At 49.9% G+C, this 27,464-nt stretch overlaps 1 protein-coding gene across 5 annotated transcripts in view; it reads right to left on the bottom strand.

Moving 5' to 3' along the window:
- Window positions 1-27,464, bottom strand: part of FDFT1 (farnesyl-diphosphate farnesyltransferase 1) — a 123,964-nt gene that overhangs the window by 28,565 nt on the left and 67,935 nt on the right. For all 5 annotated transcript variants that reach the window (XM_030198721.1, XM_030198722.1, XM_030198724.1 and 2 more), the window contains 3 exons: window positions 27,205-27,388; window positions 12,733-12,861; window positions 828-1,019 (listed from right to left, as the gene is read on the bottom strand). In XM_030198721.1, the coding sequence (XP_030054581.1) occupies window positions 828-1,019; window positions 12,733-12,861; window positions 27,205-27,388 (505 nt within the window). The remainder of the gene's footprint in view (window positions 1-827; window positions 1,020-12,732; window positions 12,862-27,204; window positions 27,389-27,464) is intronic.

Here is a 27,464-nt window from a genome sequence, read left to right as displayed (position 1 = left end):
AGGGATTCCCCATATGGTTCTGTTCTGCTTTGTTTTCCCTTTTGTGAAGTTTGATTTTTCTTTTTAAACTCTTGAGCAGAAGCATTCAACTTCTGACACTCCTGCTACCCCTAAAAGCTGTGCAGAAGGGCCCTCCCCGAACACTCATAGGGGGAGGGTGTAAAATCTCAGAAAAAAAAAAAAGTACATGCTCCTGCTGATAAGGCCTGGTGTGACCCCTGCCAGCCAGCAATATGAGCAAGAGGCCATAGGCTGAGGCTAAGGGCCACAGAGGGAAAGACTCTAAGTCTCAGTCAGGAAAAGCCTTTGGTCCGATCCCTGGGAGCCAACACGAGCAAGGAACTATCACTGGGGGTACAGGTCATGGACTGCACCCTGGGGCAACGGACCTGATAAGAAAAAAAAACCCCACCTGTTTTATCTGCTGGAGACAGAGAAATATTGATTAGCTCCAGGTTTCACAATGCCTTATAGCAGTGATGTCACTAGAAGACTTCAGCTTATTTGGCTCGATCTGCTGGTGACATAACTCTGTGGTTTGGACTAGTCTAGCAGGACAAAAACCAAAAGGCAATTTATGAGATATCTGCCCCTCCCTCCCCAAGCTAACCTCGTTTTATACAGTCTGTTCATATTATGACAGGCTTACAGTAGGAATTTATGTGGGAACTGAATTTAGGTTATAATTCTACCATTTTGAACCTGCTCTATGCAAGCCAGGAAAGTCTGAATGTATTTGCTGTCCCTGTTTTTTTCTTTTATTGTAATGTAATTCTATTGGGGGGGGGGGGGGGGGTCTGCATCCATTAAAATTAAGAGATACTAACCTCTCTGGGCCAGAATTCACGCCCCTCCAGCTGATCCTCTAGGTAATCACGAATAATGTTGGTTTTCTGCAGGAAAAGGCCCATAGAATTTGAGAGCTCTGCATCTTGCCCAACCACAGGATCTTCCAGCTCTGATGCAGAAAACAGACGAGACAATCCAATTCCCACTAGTCCCGCAACATAATGGCAGTACTGCAAAATCAAAAATAAAACATGGCACTGTTCTGCTGCTTCTCGTTATATTAAGCTGGATATTGTGATATCCACTTCTCTTTACAGTGATGATAAATGAATTTTTAGAGTGGATATCTGTCATTCTGGCCTACAAAAGAAAATCCAAGGCAGGATTTCTGGCCCTCAGAAAACAGCTAGCTGTAAATACTAAAGGCGTAAATGATCTATATTTTTTTCCAGTGGAAATTTAGACATATATTTACTGCTGTCATGCAATGCCTTAGGCACCACCCTCAAACCAACTCAATTTGTTCACTGAACACTTGGAAGGTCCCACTCAGGCACCATCTGTGCAATGCCTTTATATTGGCAACTTTCCACTCACAAACCGGATACCCACCTACAAACTGTACAAGTATCCTGCCCACAAGCTATGATCTAGTATTTCTAGGGACTTAATGACCTTCAAAAAAAAAAAAAAAAAAGAATACACACTGAACTGCAAAAGGTTATAGCCAATTACCAGGAAAAAGAAGCAGGAATAAGACAATAAAACATTATCTAAGAATTACTTTAACCAGTAAGAGGGTAATTCTATAACAATGCATCCATATATAGAGCCCAGATGGTGCATATTTATTTATTGCATTTGTATCCCACATTTTCCCACCTATTTGCAGACTCAATGTGGCTTACAATATTATATCCTTGGCAGGCACCAATCAAGAGTAGATAAACAATTGGATTACATACAAAGAACTGTGTGTAACATAATGAATATAATCACTTCAGTAGATCAGAAAACAGTCAAACTATCAAGTAAGCAGTGGAGTATTGGAGTTCTTATTATTGACTAGGAAAAAAGGCCCGTTTCGGACTCAAATGAAACGGGCGCTAACAAGGTTTTTCTCGGAGCGTGTATGTTTTACAGAGTGTGTGTGAAAGTGAGTGTGTGATAGACAGAGTGAATGTGTGAGTGTGTGTGACAGAGAGTGAATGTGTGAGTGTGTGTGACAGAGAGAGTGAGACTGTGTGTGTGTGTGAGAATGAGAGTGTGTGCCAGGGGCCCCCTCCCCCCGCCCAGTTTCAGGTTTCGCCCGCTCCCCTCCAAATTCCAGGGTTCGCCCTCCCACCCACCCAGTTCCAGGGTCGTTGACCCCCTCTCCCCCTCCCTCCCAGTTTCAGGGTCACCCCTCTCCCCCTCCCTCCGTCCAGTTTCAGGGTCCGCCTGGCACCCTTTCTAGTTCCATGGTCGTTGCCCCCCCTCTCTCCCTCCCATCCAGTTCCAGGGTAGTTGCCCTCCCTCTTTCCCACCCACCCTCCAGCCACCCTGCGATGTTTAGTTGAAAAATAATAGAGCTGTGTATTTTAACCAAACGCACCTGCTACGTTGTGAAGCTGACTCCGTGGCTTCATTGAAGTGAAGGGTTTGTAAGGTTCGTCAGATTCGTCAGTCTGTTACCATATCTGTTGGCCCCGCCCTCACGCCTCTAATAGGTCCGCCGCCCTTGATGTCAAAACGTGATGACGTCGATGGCGGCGGACCTATCAGAGGGGCGGGGCCAAGAGAGATGGTTACAGATTCACGAATCAGACGAACCTTACGAACCCATCATCAGTGAAGCCACGGAGTCAGCTTCAGAACGTTGGAGGTGCTTTTTATTATAGTAGAGATTATTATGGTAGGCCTGGATGTGGTGCCTATCTTCCTTTATAGAATACAAACATAAGTGGGTATATATGCACATATACAGTTAGGCACAAGCACTTAATACTAGCCACAGAGCTGGTGTAAATGCTTGTACCCAGGGCCGGCATAACCATTAGGCAAGTGTAGATGGTCACCTGGGCAGCAAAAGCTGTTGCAGTCAAAGCAAATAAGTTCTGACAGCTACATTAATTCAAAGAATCATTAGTGCTTACCTGCAAAACAAGATGAAAATTGCTTATAGCTGAATTTCCTTTCCTTGAGTCCTACTAGACCAATCCGGACCAGAGAGTTGTGCTCCACAACCAGAAGATGGAGCCAGAGAACACAAGTTCTGTTGACATCACCACCACTATAAGGATTGGTGCTGAACTTCTCCAGTATGCTTTTGCCCAAGCAGATGTGATTAGATGCTGACACCAAGAACCACATAAACGAACACAAGGAAAAACCCAACATAAAGTGACTTCTCCTCAAACTAGGAGAGCAAACAGCCATGACATCTTTGTTTTTTTCTTTGCATGAGCTCTCCATCACATTCGAAGAATCTGAATTACAGTACAGTGAAAAGCTAGGACAGCTTTGCTATGACTTGAAGGACCTGGACTGGTCTAGCAGGACAAAGACACAAAATTATCAGGTATAAGCAAATGTAACCTTCCTTTTTCCTTTCACTAGAACAGTGGGATGCCAATATCTCCTCTAGGACCATGCACCCAAATGCACTGTCTCCTTTCTTCCGCAGCAAATGTGTTGATCCAATTGATTCCTTGATCTAGGAGACTTTGAAGCTGAAGGTTGCCTTCCAGGTCCACTATTTATTAGGATTTTGAAGGGATTCACTCAAGGTGCTGGACAGTAAGACTAGATCAAACATGAGCAATAGGCAGTTACAGCAGCAAAAATATTCAACTAACAACACAAAGTATGGCATGGTATAACATTTGCAATGTCAACTATGTAGAACAAACAGGATGGTCCAACGTCTGAAAGATGTTGTCACCTGCAGATAATGGCTCAAGCATCTGTGCACATTCAGCGGATGAAATACCCTATGGCCTTCTCTATCTTCTGGAGAAGACTGAAGACACTTCCTGATTCACTTGAAAAGTGACAAATCACCTTAGACAGGAAAGCCGGTACAGTATGTAACTGAGATCTTGGGGGGGGGGGGGGAGCTATGAGTCTCTCCAAGATACAGGTTGTAATTCTGACACTCCACATGCAGAAAATATCACCGCCAGGAAGACCGCCTTCAAGAACAGGTCCTTCAGAGACATCTTCCATAAAGGTTCAAATGGTAAGCTTGCCAATGCCTTAAGCACCAACACCATGTCTCACTAGGAGACTCTTGTTCTCACAGGACATAGCTGCTTAACCCACTTGAGAAACCAGGACACCTGAGAGCACTGCCAACAAGTATCCCTGAACTAGACCCTGGTAGCAAATTAACTCCACAACTTGTATCTTCATAGAATTGAAGACAAGCCCCTCCTCAAACCCTTCATATGCAGAAAGGCTACAATATCAGTTCTCTGAGCAACTGTCCCCTACTTGCTATAACCAAGATTCGAATACTTTTCAGGCTGACTCCTCACTAAATAACCTTTCTATACTAACTTGCGTCAGTCAATGGCCAGGCTGTAACAGAGAAGTAATCAGAGTCTTCCAAGAGTCTGGCTCTCCAGGGAAACTGCAGCCACTCCCTCCACCAAAACCTTTCTGATATTTGTGTAGCAGGGATGCTTGAGCCAGTCTGGTGCCACCAGGATAGGCAGAAAGGGATGGTTTTGCAATCCTGCGCAAGACCTGAAGATTAATAGCCTTGGAGGAAACACACAGATTGGTTGTTTCATTGGCCAGCTTTGAAGAATTGTATCAATCTTCAGAAATCCCTACTCTCCTCTCCAACTTTAGAATCTGAGGGCTTGGTGTTATGCCAAGATGCCTTGACACTGAACACTGGCAAGTCCCAGTGATCCACCAGGAGCTGGAAGGCCCAGCCAACCCACTTCCCACTCTCTGGAATCCAGGGTGTTCAACTGAGAAAGTTTGTCTGCCCTTTAGAGTGCTCGTGATGTGAGCTGCCAAGATGGCCACCAGATGCTTTTCCACTCATTGGAACATCAGGGCTATTTCTGTGGCAACTTGTTGGCTCTGTGTTCCTTGAATATTGTCTGAGAACGCCCTTTTCTTCTGTTCTGTATAGGCTGCCATGGAAAGCCAAAATTCTAGCTGCAGCTCCAGATGACTGTCATACTCCTGAGACCATGGGGACCACTGTAAAGGATGCGTGTGGGCTCTCACCCATGGTACCACTTCCAAGGTTGCTGCCATACTGACCAATAACTGAAGGCAGTCTCAGGCCCTTAGAAACCTCTGTGACCAGTCTTGGGTCAGGAATACCTTGCCTACTTGGGTATTGAAATGAACCCCTAAGTACAGACCATTCTTAGTGTAATTGATCACCCAGACTAGATGCTCCAGAACTGCTCAGGTTAAGGCCATCCTGACCTTGCCCTATGAGTTGGCTCAAATCAGTCAGTTGTCCAGGTATGGATGAACTAATACTCTCCATACAAAGAAAAGCACTACTAAACACTACTAAAATCTTTGAAAAGGTTGTGGGGGAAGTAACCAAACTGAAATTGGAATTAGACAAACACTTCCAACACATAGAACCTCAGAAATCATTGGTGATCCACTTGAATTGGAATCCACTGAAGGCACCAAGCGTGAGTATCGGTCTGTGAGATCTGCCGGCCGCAATGACCACACTTTTTGAATCCGCTCGGGACCTTCGAGGACATAGACGGAAAAATCGCGTCGGCGAAATAAAAATCGTCGATGGTGGCGGTGAAAAGCACACCAGAAGAAAGAAAAGAAGCGACCGCGCGGCCACAAGGCCACGACGAGGCGACCCTGCGACTAAAGAACGAGGGAAACGTCTTTTTTTCGTAAACGAAAAAAGGCGCGAACGCGCACAACAACAAAACAAAGCGCGACTGGGGTATCCCTAGCTCTCAGGCTCACTCAAAACAAGAACCAAGGTCAATTGAACCTCGCAACGGCGAGGGCATAACAGAAATTGACCTACGAAGAACAACTAACAGAGTGCAGCCTGAACAGAATAAAATCGGGTCCTGGAGGGTGGAGCTGGATTCAAACCCCAAACAGATTCTGCAGCACCGACTGCCTGAACCAACTGTCGCGTCGGGTATCCTGCTGGAGGAAGTAATGTGATGTGAATGTGTGGACAGATGACCACGTCGCAGCCTTGCTGACTTCAAGTGGGCCACTGACGCTGCCATGGCTTTAACACTATGAGCCGTGACATGACCCTCAAGAGTCAGCCCATCCTGGGCGAAAGTGAAGGAAATACAATCTGCTAGCCAATTGGAAATGGTGCGTTTCCCGACAGCGACCCCCTTCCTATTGGGGTCGAAAGAAATAAACAATTGGGCGGACTGTCTGTAGGGCTGTGTCCGCTCCAGATAGAAGGCCAACGCTCGCTTGCAGTCCAATGTGTGCAACTGACGTTCAGCAGGGCGGGTATGCGGTCTGGGAAAAAATGTTGGCAAGACAATTGACTGGTAAGATGGAACTCACACACCAACTTTGGCAGGAACTTAGGGTGAGTGCGGAGTACTACTCTGTTATGATGAAATTTGGTATAAGGAGCATGAGCTAAGAGGGCTTGAAGCTCACTTACTCTACGAGCTGAAGTAACTGCCACCAAGAAAATGACCTTCCAGGTCAAGTACTTCAGATGGCAAGAATTCAGTGGCTCAAAAGGAGGCTTCATCAGCTGGGTGAGGACGACACTGAGATCCCATGACACTGCAGGAGGCTTGACAGGGGGCCTTGACAAAAGCAAGCCTCTCATGAATCGAACGACTAAAGGCTCTCCAGAGATGGCTTTACCCTCTACACGATAATGGTAAGCACTAATCGCACTAAGGTGATTCCTTACTGAGTTGGTCTTGAGACCAGACTCTGATAAGTGCAGAAAGTATTCAAGCAGGTTCTGTGCAGGACAAGAACGAGGTTCTAGCGCCTTGCTCTCACACCAAACGACAAACCTCATCACTTGAAAAAGTAACTCTTCTTAGTGGAATCCTTTCTAGAGGCAAGCAAGACACGGGAGACACCCTCAGACAGACCCAACGAAGCAAAATCTACGCCCTCAACATCCAGGCCGTGAGAGGCAGAGACTGAAGGTTGGGGTGCAGAAGCGCTCCATCGTTCTGCGAAATGAGAGTCGGAAAACACTCCAATCTCCACGGCTCTTCGGAGGACAACTCCAGAAGTAGAGGGAACCAGATCTGATGGGGCCAAAAAGGCGCTATCAGAATCATGGTGCCGTGGTCTTGCTTGAGCTTCAGCAAGGTCTTCCCCACCAAAGGTATGGGAGGATAAGCATACAGGAGGCCGTTCCCCCAATGGAGGAGAAAGGCATCCGATGCCAGTCTGCCGTGTGCCTGTAGTCTGGAACAGAACAGAGGCAGCTTGTGGTTGGTCAGAGGCGAAAAGGTCCACCGAGGGGGTGCCCCACTCTCGGAAGATCTTGCGTACCACTCTGGAATGGAGCGACCACTCGTGCGGTTGCATGACTCTGCTCATCCTGTCGGCCAGACTGTTGTTTACGCCTGCCAGGTATGTGGCTTGGAGAAGCATGCCAAACTGGCAGGCCCAACGCCACATCCTGATGGCTTCCTGGCACAGGGGGCGAGATCCGGTGCCCCCTTGCTTGTTGATGTAATACATTGCAACCTGATTGTCTGTCCGAATTTGGATGATTTGGTAGGACAGCCGATCCCTGAAGGCCTTCAGTGCGTTCCAGACCGCTCGGAGCTCCAGGAGATTGAACTGAAGATCTTGTTCTTGGGGGGACCACACCCCCTGGGTGTGGAGCCCATCGACATGAGATCCCCACCCCAGGCGAGATGCATCCGTCATCAGCATTTTTGTGGGCTGCGGAATTTGGAATGGACGTCCCAGGGTCAAATTGGTCCGAATTGTCCACCAGTGCAGCGAATTGCGGCAACTGACGGACAGGTGGATGACATCTTCTAGATTCCCGGTGGCTTGGCACCACTGGGAAGCTAGGGTCCATTGAGCAGATCTCATGTGAAGACGAGCCATGGGAGTCACATGGACCGTGGAGGCCATATGGCCCAGGAGTCTCAACATCTGCCGAGCTGTGATATGCTGAGACGCTCTGGTCTGGGAAGCGAGGGACAGGAGATTCTGAGCCCTCGCCTCGGGAAGAAAGGCCTGAGCCGTCTGGGAATTCAGCAGAGCTCCTATGAATTCCAGAGATTGGACTGGCTGAAGATGGGACTTCGGGTAATTTATCACAAACCCTAGCAGCTCCAGAAGTTGAATAGTGCACTGCATGGACCGAAGCGCTCCTGCCTCTGAGGTGCTCTTCACCAGCCAATCGTCGAGATAAGGGAACACGTGCACCCCCAGCTTGCATAGATACGCCGCAACCACCACAAGATACTTCGTGAACACCCATGGTGCAGAGGCGAGCCCAAAGGGCAGCACACAAAACTGAAAGTGACGTGTCCCCAGACGGAATCGGAGATACTGTCTGTGGGCTGGCAGTATCGGGATGTGAGTGTAAGCGTCCTTTAAATCCAGGGAACATAGCCAATCGTCTTTCTGAATCATGGGTAGAAGGGTGCCCAAGGAAAGCATCCTGAACTTTTCCCGGACCAGATATTTGTTCAGGCCTCTCAGGTCTAGGATGGGGCGCATCCCCCCTGTTTTCTTTTCCACAAGGAAGCACCTGGAATAGAATCCCTGCCCTTCCTGCCTGGGTGGCACGGGCTCAACCGCATTGGCGCTGAGAAGGGCGGAGAGTTCCTCTGCAAGTACCCGCTTGTGACGGGAGCTGAAGGACTGGGCTCCCAGTGGACAATTTGGTGGAGGGGAGACCAAATTCAGGGTGTATCCGCACCGCACTATTTGGAGAACCCACTGGTCGGAGGTTACGAGAGGCCACCTTTGGTGAAAAAGTTTCAACCTCCCCACGACCGGCAGGCCGTCCGGCACGGACACTTTGATGGCGGCTATGTTCCCATGGATCCAGTCAAAAGCCCGTGCCCTGCTTTTGCTGTGGAGGCGCAGGGGGGCTGCTTAGGCGCACGCTGTTGACGGGAACAAGCGCGCCGGGACTGTCCCTGTGCCTGAGGAGGCCTTCGGGCCAGCTGGGTGTACCTACGCTTGCTGTAAGCGTAGGGTGCAGCCTGCCGGGCACGGGAAAAACATCCACCTGCAGAGGTGGATGCTGAAGGCGCCCGGTGGGAGAGCTTGTCGAGAGCGGTTTCCCGCTGGTGTAGTTGGTCCACCAACTGCTCGACCTTCTCGCTGAAAATGTTATCCCCCCGGCAAGGGACATCCGCCAGCCGCTGCTGGGTGCGGTTGTCCAGGTCAGAGGCACGCAGCCATGAGAGTCTGCGCATCACTCGAGATGCCACATCACAGGTGTCATAGATACCCCTGGACAGGAACTTTCTGCACGCCTTCAGCTGCCTGACCACCTCCTGAAAAGGCCTGGACTGCTCTCTGGAGGGAGCTTGTCGACCAGGTCCGCCAGTTGCCGCACATTGTTCCGCATGTGGATGCTCGTGTAGAGCTGGTATGATTGGATGCGGGTCACGAGCATGGAAGATTGGTAGGCCTTCCTCCCAAACGAGTCCAGAGTGCGAGACTCCCGCTCAGGGGGTGCCGAGGCGGTATCTCTCGAACTCCGTGCCCTTTTGAGAGCAGAGTCCACGACCGCCGAGTCATGAGGCCGCATCAACTCTGGGTCAGAGTAGATCCTGTATTGGGACTCCGCTTTCTTGGGGATGGTGGGATTAGATAGTGGCTTCAACCAGTTCCGAAGCAGTGTCTCCTTAAGGACATTGTGCAACGGCACTGTGGAAGACTCTCTAGGTGGTGATGGATAGTCGAGGACTTCGAGCATCTCCGCCCTCGGCTCATCCACAGTAACCACGGGAAAGGGAATGCTGATGGACATATCCCTGACAAAAGAGGCAAAGGAGAGGCTCTCAGGAGGCGAGAGCTTCCTCTCCGGTGAAGGAGTGGGGTCGGAGGGAAGGCCCACAGACTCCTCTGAGGAGAAATATCTGGGGTCCTCCTCCTCCCCCCACAAGGCCTCCTCCTCGGTGTCGGACATGAGCTCTCTCAGCTCAGACCTCAACCGGGCCAGTCTCGACTGCGAGGAACCACGTCCTCGATGATGGCGTCGAGCAGTGAACTCTCACGCCGGCAGGGACGAAGCTCCCTCCATCGACTTCAACTCCACCTGCGTGGCGGTCGACACCGGCGCCGCAAGCGGTGTCGGAGGCCTCAGCATCGGGCCAGAGCCCACCGGCGCCTCCATCAACGGCGCCGGGGGCGCAAGCACCCCCGGTGCCGGCAGAGCCTGGCGCATCAGCCCTTCCAGGATCCCGGGAAGGATGGCTCGGAGGCACTCGTCAAGGCCCGCTGTCAGGAAAGGCAGAGGGGCCGGTGTGGGTGCCGGTGCCGGAAGCTGCTCGGGTCCAGGAGACGGTACCGAGGTATCCGCGGACTCACGCAGTGACACCTCTTCGACTGAGGGGGAACGCTCCTCCTGGCACTGCCGCTTCCTGGGCGTCGAGTCATCCCTCGATGTACCGGAGCTGGCAGTCCCGTGCGCCGTGGGTGACCGATGACGGTGCTTCTTGGCTTTCTTGCGATGCCCGTCATCGGCGCTCGGCGGAAGAGAGGAGGAGGAGGAGGTAGAACCCCCCCAGCCTCGAGGTATCGGATCCGACAGGGTTCGGTTCCAATGGCCCTGAGCAGAGGGAGTGGCCGGGGCAGACTGCCCACGCGGCCGCTCACCCCCGCCGTCACCAGCAGGCTGGCGGGCCAAAGGTACCTGTACTCCTGGGGTCGATGCCAGAGTCGGCGCCGACTTCGTCGACATCGGTACCGAGACCCGGCCGTCGACACCGATGCCTTAGAGGTCGACATCGAAGGGCCGGCGCAAGTTCTAAAAAGACGGTCCCGCAGAACTTGCCTCGCCACCTGTGTCCGCTTTCTTAAGCTGAGACACAAGGTGCACGTCTTGGAATTATGCTCCGGGCCGAGGCATTGGAGACACCAAGCGTGAGTATCGGTCTGCGAGATCTGCCAGCCGCACCGACCACACTTTTTGAATCCGCTCGGGACCTTCGAGGACATCGACGGAAAAATCGGTGAAGTCAAAATCGTCGATGGTGACGGTGAAAAGCACTCCCGAAAAAGAAGAAACGACGACACGCCCTCGCGGCTAAAAACGACGAGGAAAACTTTTTCGCTTTTTTTTTTCAAAGAAATAACACGCGAACGCGTACTCAAAAAGTAGAAAAAAACGCGGTTCCCGGGGCTAAGAGAGAGCCGGAACACGTCTCTCTCCAGCGCGGAATAGAAAAAAACTGAGCGGGAACGGTCGCGCACAGGCGGGAAGACGGCCACGCATGCGCGGTGGGCGTGCCCTGCGTGCGGGACCGCCCGCGAAGTTTTCTTCCGGTTGGTGGGGGCTGCCGTGGACGTCAACCCAGTCGTGAGAACAAGCAGCCTGCTTGTCCTCGGAGAAACTATTTTACAGAAGAATTCAGTGATGCTTGGCAGCATAACATTCTAAGCCTGTCTGAAATTACAGAAATTAATGGAAACAGATTCTCTCTGGAGAAAGAGTCCAACTGCAGAACACTTCTTCACTGTGCACATAAAACATCTTATTTTGCCACAGCTGTAAGTATTAAGTTATTTTTTCTTAATTTTGAAGCAGTTTTTTTTTTTTTTTAAATCTCTGGTATTATTACATTTCATCTTCCTTTCAACCCTAGTTGCCTAATAGGTTTAACTTCTGCGTAGTATCAGACATCTTATAGACAGAACAAACAAATGGGATGGTGTATCCTGAATATTATGGAAAAACAATGGGGCACCCACAGAAGGCCGTTTGCCATTTGTAAATTAAGAGCAATTAATGATTGCAGATTTTATTTTTAAATTATTGTCAGATTATTTTATCATGAATTTTAAAGTTAATGTTTTTCAAGTTCTTGTTTATGTTAAGTGGTGAGGCCCTTGGTTAGATGTTTAGGTTTAGTGGTGTTTTTTTTTCTATGTTGTCCTTAATTGTTTTATTATTCGATATGCATATTTTCTTTGTTCATTACTGGGTCCTTTAGCAGGGCCGCCGAGAGACTGGGCCAGGCCTGGGACAAGGCCACCCCCGGGCCCCCAGCCCCGTACCCAGGCCCCGCCCCCACTGCCACCCCCCAGGTTGTTGTCGCCCCCCCCGAGGGGGGCTCGGCGCCACAGTCCCACCCTCCTCCGCCATCGGGCCCCTTCCACCCAAACCCCCGTCAGCAGAAGTGCTGTCTTCTGAGACTCCGGTCAGACGCACTGAAGCCCTGCACAGTACAGCGAAGATCAGCTGAGAGGAGCGCATCTGTGTGGGCCACGCACGCCGGAGTCAGAAGACAGCACTTCTGCTGTTGGGGGTTCGGGTGGAAGGGGCCCGGTGGCGGGTGGGAATGCGGCACCGGGCCCCGGGAATTTTGTCCCCCCTGTCCCCCCCCCTCTCGGCGGCCCTGTCCTTTAGAAGGCTGGGTAACTAACAAGTGGATAAAAAAACGCACAAAATTAATGCAATTAAAAGGATGAACAGGTTTATTCCAAGCACAAGTCAAACTGCTACAAAGCCACACACCATGTATTAAAAATTAACTAAATCCTATAAATTTGGTATGCATTCTAAAAGCATTTTAAATTGCAGATAAATCACCAGTTCAGTCTGTAACAAACTGCAAAGTATATTTTTCTAAATTCTGAGTGCTGCATTGGTTGTTCTTTCTTCACCTCAGAAATGAAACTACAAAGGCCAGGTTTCTGTCAGTGCACTAATCTGATCAGTTTCCTGGGCATATTAAGGTCTATTATCATTCCCATTTATATCCCCGTTAATCAATACTTGTTCGCTACTAGTCTTACCTTGTCCCACTCCTGCAAGGTTTCCACCTTCTTTTCCAAAAACTCAGCCATTCCTACACCCATCTTGTGGCATATATCAGTAATGACATCCTGATAATTCTTTGCAAGACTCCGAAACTCCAAGGAAATCTAAGGTGGAAGAGTGCACAAGAATGAAACAGCTGTAGTGAATCACACCAGTTTCAATATAAAAGTATTTTATGATCATAAAAGCCACTTAGGGTCACACCAAGATCCATCAAGCCCAGCATCCTGTCTAGGTCACAAGTACCTGGTGATTCAACAAGTGGGGAAAGCATGAGGAACAGGGTTCATGAATTCTTTCCGACTCACTGTGTGTGGGTGGATGTATGTCTGTGCTGCCCGTGGATATGGAGTAGATGTTTGTTTAACTGTGTATGTGTGTTGCTTGTAAGTCTGTGAATGTATGTGGGTATATATGTAGGTTATAGGGGGAAGGCAGTTATTTTGCACCCCCCCTCCCCCCCACTCCCACAGATATTTCTTAACCATTTTCATATAATTCTTTCCAACTTCGGCTGGATTGGAAAGAATTTAAAAAAATAAAATAAAATAAAAAGAATATTTCTGTTAAATCAAAGCATTGCTGATCTATTCTTGCCTAAGCATGCTTGTTATGCGACAACATGAATGTGGCTAAACTTATTATAGCTCAAAGTTGGAAGTCTACAGATCCTCTATCCATTGTTAAATGATTGAACAAACTGCACTATGTTTGTGAAATGGAGCGTCTCACAACAAGAGTCCAAAGTGTACTATTAGGAAGTGGCAAAAAAATATGGTCTGCATTTTTGCAGAACTGTCCCTGAAATGCTTTTGAGGACTTTCTGAAACTCTAAAGGATAAATATTTTTTTCTTTTTCTTGGTTGGGTGGGCTAAATGAAAGTCTCATGGGGTTGGAGGGATGAGGAGGGAAGGGACAGAGAAATTATGTCTGTCTTGATAATTTTCTTTAGTCAGCGTCACTGTTCTGAACTAGCGGGCATTATCCTTTCCCACTAGCAGATGGAGGTATAGAAAACTGAATTCCACCAGTGACATCACCGGTTATAATCTCTGGTGCTCTCTGAAACAAATCCAGTACATAGGAGCCCAGCTCTGTGGGTGCTTGAGCACCCCCAATATTGAACAAATTCCTTGACTGTGTCCAGGGAGAGGGAATTTCTGTTGGGTTTAGCACCCTCAAACGTTTTGAAAAGTTGGCTCCCATAATCCAGTATGCATCTGCCCAAAAAGCAGAAGGTCCCTTTTTGTAAAGCACCCAGCCCCATCAATTACTGCAGCTACAATGATAAGCAAGTGTAATCCGTTGGGTTGGTCGTGAGCCCTTGGGCCCTGGCCGAGGCCAGCAGGGCGCCGACCCAGGCCAAGGGGAGACCGACCCTCCACCGCACACCCCAGCTACACAATACCCCCTAAGCTACCCCTCCCCACAGTCCCTCAGGAAGAAGGGAAATAGGCATACAGGCGGGCCTCGCGGCCGAACCGGAACCCACGCAGACAGAGCCACTCGTGCGAGCCTCACGGCTGAACTGGAACCCAATCACACACAGGGAGGGGTGAAAGAACCCAGAGGGCCCCAAGAGGCCAGACACGCGCTGAACACCAGCAATAGGGCAGAGGGGGAAACAAAGGACCAGAGCGGGCCACGCCCACGCAGGGGACTAGCGCAGGACAGGGAAACTAACACAGCAACCCCCCCCCCCCCCCCCACCAGGGTAGGAGCCCCAGGCAGAAGCCAGAGGAACCAAACACAAAAGGAAGGCAGAAAGCCTTTGCCTCACCCCACTGTAGACAGAGGCACCCAGAACACAAAGGGTTAAGCTTGTAGAGCCAGCAGAGAGAGAGTGCCATCAATCAACAAACAACCAGAGAGAACGCTTCCCCTCCCGAGAGGGAGTGGGGAGTGGGGCCCATCCAAACAAACACACTGGCAGAGGCAGGAATACAATACACACAGTACACAAAGGGTTAAACTTACGGAGCCAGCAGGCCGGGACACTGGGAAGAGAAATCCTTAAAACAAACAAACAAAGGAGAACGCTCTCACTCAGCCCAGAGCCCCACTAAACAAACGAGCAGCTGACCCTGATTACAGAGCTACGTACACACACACACACAGCAGCAGCTAACCCAGAGGGAAGGAAAAGAATACTCTAAATCAACACAGATCCCTGTCAGAACCTAGAGCACGTTCTGAGAGAAACCTATCAGGCTTTCCTGTTACCACCAAATAAGTAACGCAAAAGCAAAGAAACTCTTCAGCTGCAGGCTAAAGTACTATCCCCTGACGTCAGCACAACCCCTGGCAGCCAATCAGAAGAGACGTCCCCCCTCCCCCGCAGCCAAACCGGCAGAATCATAACATCACCCCCCTTTCAAGGGCCCCCCCTACCCCGTCTACGAGGTTTAGGTTTGTGAGGGAAAAGGCGATGGAACCGTCTGACTAGGACTGGCGCGTGGACATGAGTAGCGTCCTCCCAGGAGTTGTCTGCCGATCCATATCCCTTCCACGCAATGAGATACTGGAGATGTCCCCGGAAGCGCCTTGCATCCATGACATCCCGGACTTCGTATTCCCCCTGGGAGGCTGAGATGGCTGGACTAGCAGGCAACGCGGGCAAAGCCCCTTTTCTCAGAACCACAGGCTTCAGCAAGGACACATGAAAGGTGTTATGTAATGTAGGTGGTAACTTTAGCTGATAACAGACCCGATTCACTTGCCTCACAATGGGATACGGGCCCACAAATCGAGGTGCAAAGCGGGAGGAGGGAATCTTCAGACGAAGATTACGCGTGGACAACCACACCAAGTCGCCAGGCTGGAAGTGCGGTTCCACTCTGCGAGACCGATCCGCTTGGCGTTTCATACGAGCGGAGGTCACTCGCAGCGCTTTCTGAACTGATGACCAAATTGCTTGGAGCGAGGTCACCGCATCGGCCGCTGCCGGGACATCCAAGTTGGTTTTCAAGGGGGCTGGTATCCGCGGGTGTCGTCCATATACGATGTAAAAGGGCGAAGCGCCCGTGGCCGAGCTCACTCGGTTGTTATGAGCGAATTCTGCCCAAGGCAGCAGCTGACTCCAGTTGTTGTGGTGCTCATTGACATACATCCGTAGGAACTGCTTCAAGCATTGGTTCACTCGTTCTGTTTGGCCATTGGATTGTGGGTGATATCCCGACGAAAAGTTCAGCTTTACTTCAAGGGCCCGATTCAGGGCTCTCCAGAACTTTGAGACAAACTGTACTCCTCAATCAGAGGTAATAGATTCTGGCAGACCATGGAGACGAAAAATAGAGCTGATGAAATACTGTGCCAGCTTCACTGCCGAAGGAAGGGTAGGCATCGGTATGAAGTGGGCCATTTTAGAAAACCGGTCCACCACTACCAAGACAACTGTGTGCCCTTCAGAGTTAGGCAGATCCGTAACAAAGTCCATGGCAATGTGGGTCCACGGTCTCTCCGGTACCGGTAAAGGCATCAGCAACCCCTGGGGTCTCCGACGGTCAGCCTTATGCTGGGCGCACTCAGGACATGCAGCCACAAACTCCTGCACATCCCGATCAAGTGAAGGCCACCAATACTGCTGGGAGATGAACCGCTTGGTTCCCAGGATCCCGGGATGTCCTGCCATTCGAGAGGCATGCCCCCATTGGAGTGTCTTTTCTCTCAGCCGGGGTGGCACAAAGGTCATACCTGCAGGTACTGCTAGCGTCATCGCGGGCACAATGACATCAGGTTTAATTACATACTGCAGGGGTTCTTCCTCCAGGTCAGCCTCCATGGACCTGGAGAGGGCATCTGCCTTGATGTTCTTCTCCGCTGGACGATAGGTCAGAATGAAATCAAAGCGGGAGAAGAATAGTGCCCACCGGGCCTGGCGAGGATTCAGCCTTCTCGCTTCCCGTAAATAAGTCAGGTTTTTATGGTCCATGAACACCGTGAAGGGCTCCTGCGCCCCTTCCAGCAGATGACGCCATTCTTCCAGGGCCAATTTAATGGCTAATAGCTCCTGATCCCCGATGGCATAATTCTTCTCGGCCGGGGTATACTTTTTAGAGAAGAATGCACATGGGAGAAGTTTCCCACTGGGGTGGGCCTGGGACAGCACTGCTCCTACGCCAACCGATGATGCATCCACTTCCACGAAAAATTTATTTGTCGGGTTGGGATGGCGCAACACTGGAGCTCCAACAAATGCCTGTTTCAGATTCTCAAAGGCTTGACACGCCTCAGGCGACCAGTTGCGAGCGTCAGCGTTCTTCTTAGTCAAGGCAGTAAGAGGGGCAGTCAGGGACGAGTAATTCCAAATAAACTGCCTATAGTAGTTTGCAAAACCTAAGAAGCGCTGTAGAGCCTTACGCCCCGTAGGTTGCTGCCAGTGCAGGATGGCTGTCAGCTTACTGGGGTCCATACGCAGCCCGTGGTTAGAAATGATGTACCCCAGGAAGAGCAGTTCGGAGCGATGGAATTCACATTTTTCCAATTTCACATAGAGGTGGTTCTCCCTCAACCGCTGCAATACGGTCTTCAGGTGCTCCTGGTGCTCTTCCTCAGCCCTTGAAAAAATCAAAATATCGTCCAAGTAGACCATCACAAACTTATACAGGAGATCCCTGAAGATGTCATTCATGAAGGCTTGGAAGACGGCTGGAGCATTAGCAAGTCCAAAGGGCATTACCAGATATTCGTAATGCCCGTCGCGGGTGTTAAACGCCGTCTTCCACTCATCCCCCTCCTTGATCCGCACAAGGTTGTAGGCCCCCCTGAGATCGAGCTTGGAGAAGATCTGGGCCCCCTGGAGGCGGTCAAACATCTCAGAAATCAAGGGAAGGGGGTATTTGTCCTTCCGCGTGATGGCATTGAGTCCCCTGTAGTCAATACAGGGGCGCAACCCCCCATCCTTCTTCTCCACGAAGAAGAATCCAGCCCCCGCGGGTGATTTAGAGGGCCGGATGAAGCCTCGAGCTAGGTTCTCTCGAATATACTGGGACATGGCTTCCGTCTCTGGCCGGGATAGGGGGTATACGCGGCCACGGGGAGGTTCAGTGCCAGGTAGTAGCTCTATGGCACAGTCATAAGAGCGATGAGGAGGCAGAATCTCTGCTTGCTGTTTGGAAAAAACATCTCCAAAGGATCTGTAGGGCCCCGGTAACATAACATTGGCTCGATCCAAGGGAAGCGTCACTGGGGCTGGCGAGACCTTATCCAAACAGACCTTCTGGCAGCCCGGGCCCCACGCCGTCAATTCACCCCGGGCCCAATCAATGCACGGGTTATGCAGGCGAAGCCAGGGTAATCCCAGGATTATGGCCTCAGTGGCCGACGGAAGGACGTAGAAGGAGATAATTTCTTTGTGTAAGACTCCTACCCGTATGGTCATAGGCACGGTTCTGGAGCGGAGAACTCCCCGAACCCGTCCCCAAGCCGCTGAGACAGTGATGGACTGAGGTAACTCCATCGTAGGAATTTGATGAACCCGCACCAGGTCCGCGCTGATAAAGTTGCCTCCCGCCCCCGAGTCAACTAGCGCCTCAAAACAAGGGGTATCCTTAATCGCCAGTAGAACTGGCTCCAAAACCTGCATCCAAGGGGAGAAGGACTTTGGCCCTGACCCGGTCTCCCTAGCCGGCATCAGGGCTGCTGGTTTCCCGACTTCTTTCTCTTCGGGCACTCACGGATAAAGTGCCCCTTCACTCCACAATGCAGGCACAGCCCCTTAGAGCGTCTCCGCTGTCTCTCCTGGGCCGCCCGGTCAACCTGCATAGGTTCAGACCCATCGGGCACACCCAGCGACGGGGAAGTAGGGCTCTTGTGCGAGCTCCTCGAGTTAGCCCCTGCCACCTGCTGACCAGCGCGACGTTCACAGGCCCGCTCCCTGAACCGGATGTCCACCTGGATGCAGAGACGGATGAGGTCATTCAGATCTGAGGGCAGCTCCCGGCCTGTGAGTTCGTCCTTAATGTTGGCCGAGACCCCATGCCAAAATACCGCAGTCAGGCTTGGGTTATCCCAACCTAGCTCCGCGGCCAAGGTCCGAAACTGGATGGCGTACTCACCCAGAGAGAGTCGCCCCTGATGTAAATTCAACAGCTGAGTCGCCGCCGAGGAGGGCTTCCTGGGTTCCTCAAAGATGAGCCGAAATTGTTTCAAGAACTCTGCCAAATTATCCAGGAGGGGATCCTTCTTCTCCCATAAGGGCGAGGCCCAGGCCAGAGCGGGGCCTGCCAGTAGAGAGATAATATAAGCCACCTTCGCCCGATCCGAAGGAAAATCCCGTGCCTGCAACTCGAAGACAATTTGGCATTGATTGAGGAACCCCCGGCAGGTCTTACTGTCGTCCCTCGTACCTCGGGGGCGTAGCCACCCGAATCCCTCGGCCGCATGCGTGGGAACTTGGCGGAGTAGCTGCTGGCGGGACCTCCACAGCCCCCGTGACAGTCAGCGTGTCTACCCGTTGAGACAGTGCGTTCACGACTCCCGATACCTGTTGTAGCTGAGCATGCAATTGCTGGAGCAGTTGCATGGGGGATGGATCGGTCGAGCTCATGGCTTTTGCGTTCTGTAATCCGTTGGGTTGGTCGTGAGCCCTTGGGCCCTGGCCGAGGCCAGCAGGGCGCCGACCCAGGCCAAGGGGAGACCGACCCTCCACCGCACACCCCAGCTACACAATACCCCCTAAGCTACCCCTCCCCACAGTCCCTCAGGAAGAAGGGAAATAGGCATACAGGCGGGCCTCGCGGCCGAACCGGAACCCACACAGACAGAGCCACTCGTGCGAGCCTCACGGCTGAACTGGAACCCAATCACACACAGGGAGGGGTGAAAGAACCCAGAGGGCCCCAAGAGGCCAGACACGCGCTGAACACCAGCAATAGGGCAGAGGGGAAAACAAAGGACCAGAGCGGGCCACGCCCACGCAGGGGACTAGCGCAGGACAGGGAAACTAACACAGCAACCCCCCCCCCCCCCAGGGTAGGAGCCCCAGGCAGAAGCCAGAGGAACCAAACACAAAAGGAAGGCAGAAAGCCTTTGCCTCACCCCACTGTAGACAGAGGCACCCAGAACACAAAGGGTTAAGCTTGTAGAGCCAGCAGAGAGAGAGTGCCATCAATCAACAAACAACCAGAGAGAACGCTTCCCCTCCCGAGAGGGAGTGGGGCCCATCCAAACAAACACACTGGCAGAGGCAGGAATACAATACACACAGTACACAAAGGGTTAAACTTACTGAGCCAGCAGGCGGGGACACTGGGAAGAGAAATCCTTAAAACAAACAAACAAAGGAGAACGCTCTCACTCAGCCCAGAGCCCGGAGGCTGAGCAATGCCCAGCCCCCACTAAACAAACGAGCAGCTGACCCTGATTACAGAGCTACGTACACACACACACACAGCAGCAGCTAACCCAGAGGGAAGGAAAAGAATACTCTAAATCAACACAGATCCCTGTCAGAACCTAGAGCACGTTCTGAGAGAAACCTATCAGGCTTTCCTGTTACCACCAAATAAGTAACGCAAAAGCAGAGAAACTCTTCAGCTGCAGGCTAAAGTACTATCCCCTGACGTCAGCACAACCCCTGGCAGCCAATCAGAAGAGACGTCCCTCCTCCCCCGCAGCCAAACCGGCAGAATCATAACAGCAAGTGAGCAAAACAATCACAGAGTGATATACCAGGAAACAGCCGTGTCACAGGAACCCCGTATGACTGCTAATTAGAATCAGATCTTTGTCTTCAATTACTTCTAATAGAAAAAGACAAGAGTATACCCAGAACCCAGGGCCGAGGTCTTCCAAGGGTGGGATTCCAGAACAATGACACTTATTAATTTCTCCTTTCTTAGTGTCAGTTTACACTGTTCTGAACTAGCGGAATGTGCTGAAGCAGACCTAATGGGCGGGGGTAGACAAAGCCCCCCCCCCCGAACAACCGCTCTGTCATAGTCCAAACAGACCCTGGCCAGAACATCCAACCGGTAGTGCTTAGCAAAGGATTGGAGCGAAGACCACATTGCTGCCCTGCAAATCTCCTCAGGCAAAATGATCCAGGCCTCCGACCAGGATGCCGTCTGAGCCCTGGTCGAATGGACCTTGAGGCACCAGATGACCCATACCAATGTAAGCAGACTCAATAGCCACCTTAATCCACCTAGCAATAGAAAAACGTGTACAGAAGACCTCTCACCTAACGAGGGAGAAAGGCATTCGATACTAGTCTGAGCTTGGAACAGAACTGAGGGACTGTTTAGATGAGTGCAAGAAGATCAACCAAGGGGGTGCCCTACTCTTAGAAGATCTTTCGGGCTATGCCCATGTTGACAGACCACTTGTGACCCTGCTCAGATTATCTGCTAGGCAGTTCTCCTTGTCAATCAGATATGCAGCCTGCACAATCATTCCAGGAAGAATTGCCCACTGCCACAGCCCCACCACTTCCTAACACAAGGGGTAGGATCTCGTACCCTCCTTTTTGTTCACATAGTACATCACAACCCGGTTTTCAGTTTGACTGAGAACAATTTGGTTCAGCAGCCCATCTCTGAAAGCCTTTAGAACATTTCAAATGGCCCTGAGCTCCAGGAGGATGATATGAAGATCTGTCTCCTGAGCAGACCATGCCCCTTGGGTGTGAAGCCCATCTACATGAGCATCCGTGATCAACACCTTCTGAAGTGGTGGGATTTGAAATGGCAGTCCCGTAATCAAATTTGGCAGAATTGTCCACCAGAGTAGGAACTGAACCAGCACTGGAGGGATACGGATAACATCTGCCAGGTTTCCTGTGGCCTGGGACCACTGAGACGCCAGAGTCCCCAGGTTTCCCTCAAATGGAGGCATGCCATGGCAGTGCCATGCAGCCTAGCAATCTCAACATCTGCTGAGCTGCGACTCTATTGCTGCTGTGGAACTGCAAGGCAAGTTTGCTTTGTATCTAGCAGGGCTCCTATACTCCAACTGGGGTAGTTTACGATGAACCCTAGCAGCACCAGCATCCGAATAGGTCTCCGCATTGATTCCTGCACCACTTGCTGTGATGTGCTCTAGACCAGCCAATCGTCCAGGTATGGAAACACATACACTCCCCGTCTGCGAAGTGATACTGCAACTACTGCTAGGCAAGTGGTAAAGACCCTGAGGCAAAATGAGATACTGGTAGAGATATTTGTCTACTGGAAATCAGAGATTCTTCTGTGACTTGGAAGTATTGAAATGTAGGCATAGGCATCCTTTAAGTCCAGAAAGCAAGGCCAATCCTTTTCCTGAATCATAGGAAGAAGGGTACCCAAAGAAATCATCCTGAACGTCTTTTACATTTGTTCAGGGCCCTCAGGTCTAGGATGGGACAAAATCCTCCTGTCTTTTTTGGAGCAAGGGAGAATGTGGAATTGAAACTCTTCCCTTCTTTCCCTCATGGCACAGATTTGACCACACTAGAGGAAATTGCCGCCCTTCTGCAAGTACCTGCTTGTGCTGAGAGCTCATGAATGATGCTCTTGGTGGGCATTTTAGTGGTTTCCGACTCCAATGTAGTGCATAACCAAGATGAACTATTTGAAGAACTCACTGCAGAGGTTACAAGGGGCCACGTTTGATAGAAAAAAATTCAGCCTCTACCCTACTGGTAGGCCATCTGGGATGGTTACTTGGATTGTGGTTATGTTCTCCTGGAGACAGTCAAAAACTCGTCCCTTGTTTTTGAATATGGAGCCGGCTATGACTTCTGGGTCCATAGCTGACAAGGTCAGGGCCGCTGGGATTGGGACTGCTGGAGAGAGCAGGAATGCGATGGAAACCTATGCCTCTAAGAGTAAGGCCTCTGCCTAGGACCACTTGAGAACCTCCTAGTTGACGAAGATGCAGCTGAAGGCTGCTGAGAGGGGGACTGGATGGTATTTAGTATGTTTCTTAATGAGGTCAGCGACCTCCATCTTGTCACCAAAAAGGTTGTCACCTCAGCAAGGTACATCTGCTTATCTATATTGGCTGGTTCCAGGTCGAAGACACAAAGCCATGAGTCTACGCAACCCCACCCCATGGTAGAGAGCCTGGATGTGATATCAAAAGTGATCAGAAAGACACTGAGATGATGATGTCCTTAAAAACATTGTCAAAGATTTTCTACAGGTTCCTGTAGGCTCTATGATACTGAGAATGTTAGCAAATGATCCAGGGTATCAGATCATAACCGATGATGAAATCATGGAATCAGTAAAGGATAAGGAACACAAAGAATCAGAAACAGATGATGATCACCAGTTTAATCTTATCTGGGCCCAACACATGCAGAAGCCTTTGAATGTTTAAATACAGTAATGGCTTGGGTTGAAAAGCAGGAAGAAAGCAGTTTGACCATGCTCATTTGTCTGAAAAGACTACTTGACCTTGCAGCAGAGAAACAAAAGTCAGCACTGAAGCAGTTAAGAATCACTTCCTTTTTAAAACAGAAATACAGTACTGTAAGTATAATACTGTATGTACTTTACTTTTTTAAAATAATTTGCTTTTTAAAATAGAAATACAGTGTTGTATGTACTACAAATATAGAACTGTACTAGAAAGTTGCACGGGGACAAAAATCTTACCCATCCCCGCAAGAATTTAATGGCATATAGAAGAAATTCTAGTCAGCGCTCTATCTCTCTCTGGATTTGAGCCACAGCACTGCAGGCAAGGAAGGAATGGAAGATGGAACTTGGAGCACTCTGGTGCACACATGTAAGATTTGTCTCTAATTCACTGGCACTGTGTGCTGAGAAGTGCATCGGGAGCAAAGAGGATTAATAGTAACACAGTTAAGTGATGGCAAATAAAGACCTGAATGGTCAATCCAGTCTGCCCAATAGTCACACTCATTATCAATTCATGATTAAATCAGTGAGTGTGATATTATACACTTCTTTGGTGTTTCTGGGGCATAGACCACAGAAGTCTATCCAGCCCTATTCCTTATGTTCCAGCTGCTGGAGTTGCCCTTGAAGCCCACTCCAGTCTATTTGTCTTCTCATTTGTAGGACACAGACTGTAAAAGTCTGTCCAGCACTGTCCTCATGTTTGAGCCACTGAAGTTGCTGTCTAAGCCCTTTCCAGCCCATCCTAAACCAGATTGTCATATATGAGACACAGACCATGCGAGTCTGCTCGGTATCAGCTTTAGTTCATCACAGCCAGAGTCGCCATCTAAGCGTCACTCGACACATCCACACACATGCAGCCATTTAAGGTTACGTTTTTTATAACAACTTCCATTTTTCTAATTAGAGATCCTCTGTGTTCATCCCATGCCTTTTTGAATTCAGTCACCATTTGTGTCTCTACCACCTTCTTAATGGAAGACTTTCCGCATTTGTGTTGCTAAAGCAAGGAGGAGGAGGAGACAGCACTCAAAGAACTTGGTACTCGGTAGGTGAGAGGCTGGCGCAGGTGCAGCTTACACTTTCATGGGAACCACGTAGGAATTATTTCCATCCCCATGGGAATCCCGCAGGAACTGCTTCCGTCCCTATAGGAGCCCCACAGAACTGCTTCCATCCTCACGGGAACCCCGCAGGTTCTGCGGGATTCCCGTGAACCCTATTTCCGTGTAGGTCTCTACACTGTACTGTCGTTTGGTTTTTTCCCCCATCACTAACAGTTGCTCTATGTATGTCCAATCATCCAGATTTATGATTATCTGGACCATCCCCTGCAGAGGATAGTCCGGATAATCGGAATCGTACTATAAATGCTTCTATAGAGCTGGTAGGTCTGGGCAATTAGCACTGAGGTCTAATAAAATTTCCTCCCAAACAAGTCCAGAGTTTTTCTACCTGGGGAAGCAGAGACACGAGTCCTGGAACTTCTGGAACGTTTGAAGGCAGATTCGATTACCAGGGAGTGATGAGGCAATTGCTCCCTATCGAATCTGGGAGCCTTTTGGATACAATATTGCATATCCACCTTCTTTAGCATGACCTGCACTGAGAGGGAAGATTCTTAATTCTTCATCAGTGTATCCTTCATGACAGAGTTTTAAAGCAACTGTGACCCCCACCCCCACCCCACTTCCTTGGGAGGAGATTCGTAGTCCAATACTGATAGAATCTCAGCCCTGGGCTCCCTCCAACTTAAATGGGATGGCAGAAAGCCATCTCCATAACAAAGCCAGTAAAGGAGAGACAATCAGGTGGGGATTTAGGTCTCTCTTGTGGTAGAGAGAATCAAAAGGGATACCACAGGACCCCCTCCTCCGAGAAGTAATGTGAATCCTCCAACTCCCATGAATGGTCCAAATCAGACACCTCAAAGAACTCTGGATGGACTGAGTGAGCCTATGCTGCCTCAGTTCAGTGGGGCCATGCCCACACCCCAGAGGGCACAGAGGTACAGCCCTATTCTCAGGCTCCGGGGAAGCTTCCTCACCCGATGCTGAGGGCGGTACTGCATGGGTCAACGTCAATATAGACACCCTTTGAGGCGCTGGCTTCAAAGACTGCTTGCTCCACAGGCAGAGTCTAGTCCTCAGGAAGCCGAGACTAAGTTGCAGCTAGCGCAAGTAACCTTGATGCCCGAGTGGAGTGCAGCTGAACATCTGCACCAGCTCCTCCCCGAGCGTGGCGCAGTACCATTCATAGAGGGCAGGCATCAGCAAAGGCTGGGAAGCCAGTTCAGAGACAGTCCAGGGAAAAGGTGTGTCGAATCGGAAACAGGAACCTGGCTACCCAGAGACTAGCACACCGGCACCTTCATTAAAGAGGGGTAGCGGTCTTCCCAGTATTTGCACTTTTCAGGTACTGGTGATGCCGATGCCCTGGGCTACACTAATGCTTCAAAGAGGATCGATGCCAATGCTCAGCATCACGGTCCCTTGGTGCTAATGAGAAAGGAAAGGAGCCAAAAAGTTTCTCCTGCTGGACATGATGCGCTGTGTCCTCAACTGCATTTTAAAACAGACAGAACAAGAATCAGCCTAGGCATCCAATGCACCAATTGTGTGGGTCCATGACAGAGGTCACCTGATTACATTGGGCGCACCTTTTCAAGCCACTGTGGGTTTTCTTACATATTAAGAAGGAATCACATCCAAATTAAACGCCTCACTTTTGAGAGTAAAAAGGGGCTAGTGCTCAGGCATAAGTGGGCCTAAAGAGCCACAAAAAAAATAAAGATAACTTGAAAGGCCAAAAATAACTAACTGGGGTAAAACCTGCACAGGAAGGAACTCGGGGGGGGGGGGGGGGGGGGGGGGGACACCACACCGAGAGGAGACCACAAAGGTGCAACCTTCTAGGTCCGCAGAAAAGGAGACTGATGGACCTGTGTTTGCACGTCAAGTGGGAAGGCATGTGCAGTGGGACACTGCTATAATTTCCTTAAAGCAATACATGCTAGGCAGCATCCTCACCAGGCTCCATCAGATAACATCACCTACATCACCAACTGCCTGCTTGTCCTCAGAGAACATGCTGTTTCCAGCAATGGGAACGTGTGCTTTTTGCTCCCACTGCTCTGCACGTTATTTGTCCAGCTCTGCCGAGACTGTGGGAGGGTTTTTAATAATTTTAAGCCTCCTGTGGTGCCAGCCCAGCCAAAAAATGTGCAGGGTGACAGGCGTAAAAATATACATTCTCCAATGCTTTGCAGGGTGGAGTTAGTGAGATGGCTTTTGGCATTCCTCAAACTTGGGAATCTGGAGTCACTGCTTTATTGGCTTGCTCTTTAAACTGGTCCTGTATTCAAATTTTTTTTAAATAAAAGTGATTAGTATTAGAACTAGGAGACACTCCAGGAAGGTATACGAAAGGGTGGAAAACTGTTCCTTTTTATACTCTTTCCACTAGGGACAAAGAAAGTACTTACATATAATATATATAAACTGCTTTCATTGTTCCACAGAAGGTGGTATATCAAATCCATGACCCTTTTACCCTCTACCCCTATTTTACAGACATCGCCCAAGTCCCTTTACAGCTGCCTTTTCCAGGCTGAAGAGCCCTAGCCTGATTAGTCTTTCCTCATAGAAGAGCACAACTAAATATGACTATCCTTATGTTACAACACAGATGCTACCTTGTAAATTGGAACCACTGAGGAGGAGGGGGGGGGGGCTGGGGTAGTCTTTGTACATATTTATGGGGCAATATTGAAACTCTGCCAGGACCCTGCAGTTCTGCATGTGACTTCCCTTTGTAATGATGGAACTAACCAAGCTGTAGGTGTATTAGGACATATACATTTTGTATGTGCACAGAAGTCCATCATCAAAAACTGGGCTGGAGATTTCAAATTGGAATCACTATATGCAGTTGGCTGGTTTGCTATCTACCTGCTCCCAAACCCACACCATTATCTCACAAATACATTACCTGCAGAGATGAAGAGCATTTTTACCTGTGAGAAAAGGTTTCAAAATCACCTCCCTACACTATGGTTTCTTTTAATTGTTATATAATCAAAGAAACAATTTACCTACCGTTGGAAAATCTTCAAGAACTTGCCTATCCTTCTCTTTGCTCTCAACGTATCGCCACTCTGGCTGGTAAAGGTAGGTGTGAAAATCATGCAACATGGGAATCTTTGTTTCTAAGGCAATAGTCATGTCGTCTTCTATAGTGTCCAGAGCACGGAGGACCAGATAAAATATACATACTGCATGCCTAGGACAAAACATATGCAATCTATGAGAAATGTGTATTTGAACTTCATTACAGAAATATTACAAAAGGAGGCATA

Source organism: Microcaecilia unicolor, chromosome 3 (genome assembly GCF_901765095.1).
Source record: "Microcaecilia unicolor chromosome 3, aMicUni1.1, whole genome shotgun sequence".
Lineage (NCBI taxonomy): Eukaryota > Metazoa > Chordata > Amphibia > Gymnophiona > Siphonopidae > Microcaecilia > Microcaecilia unicolor.
This window is presented reverse-complemented; position numbering and strand designations above follow the sequence as displayed.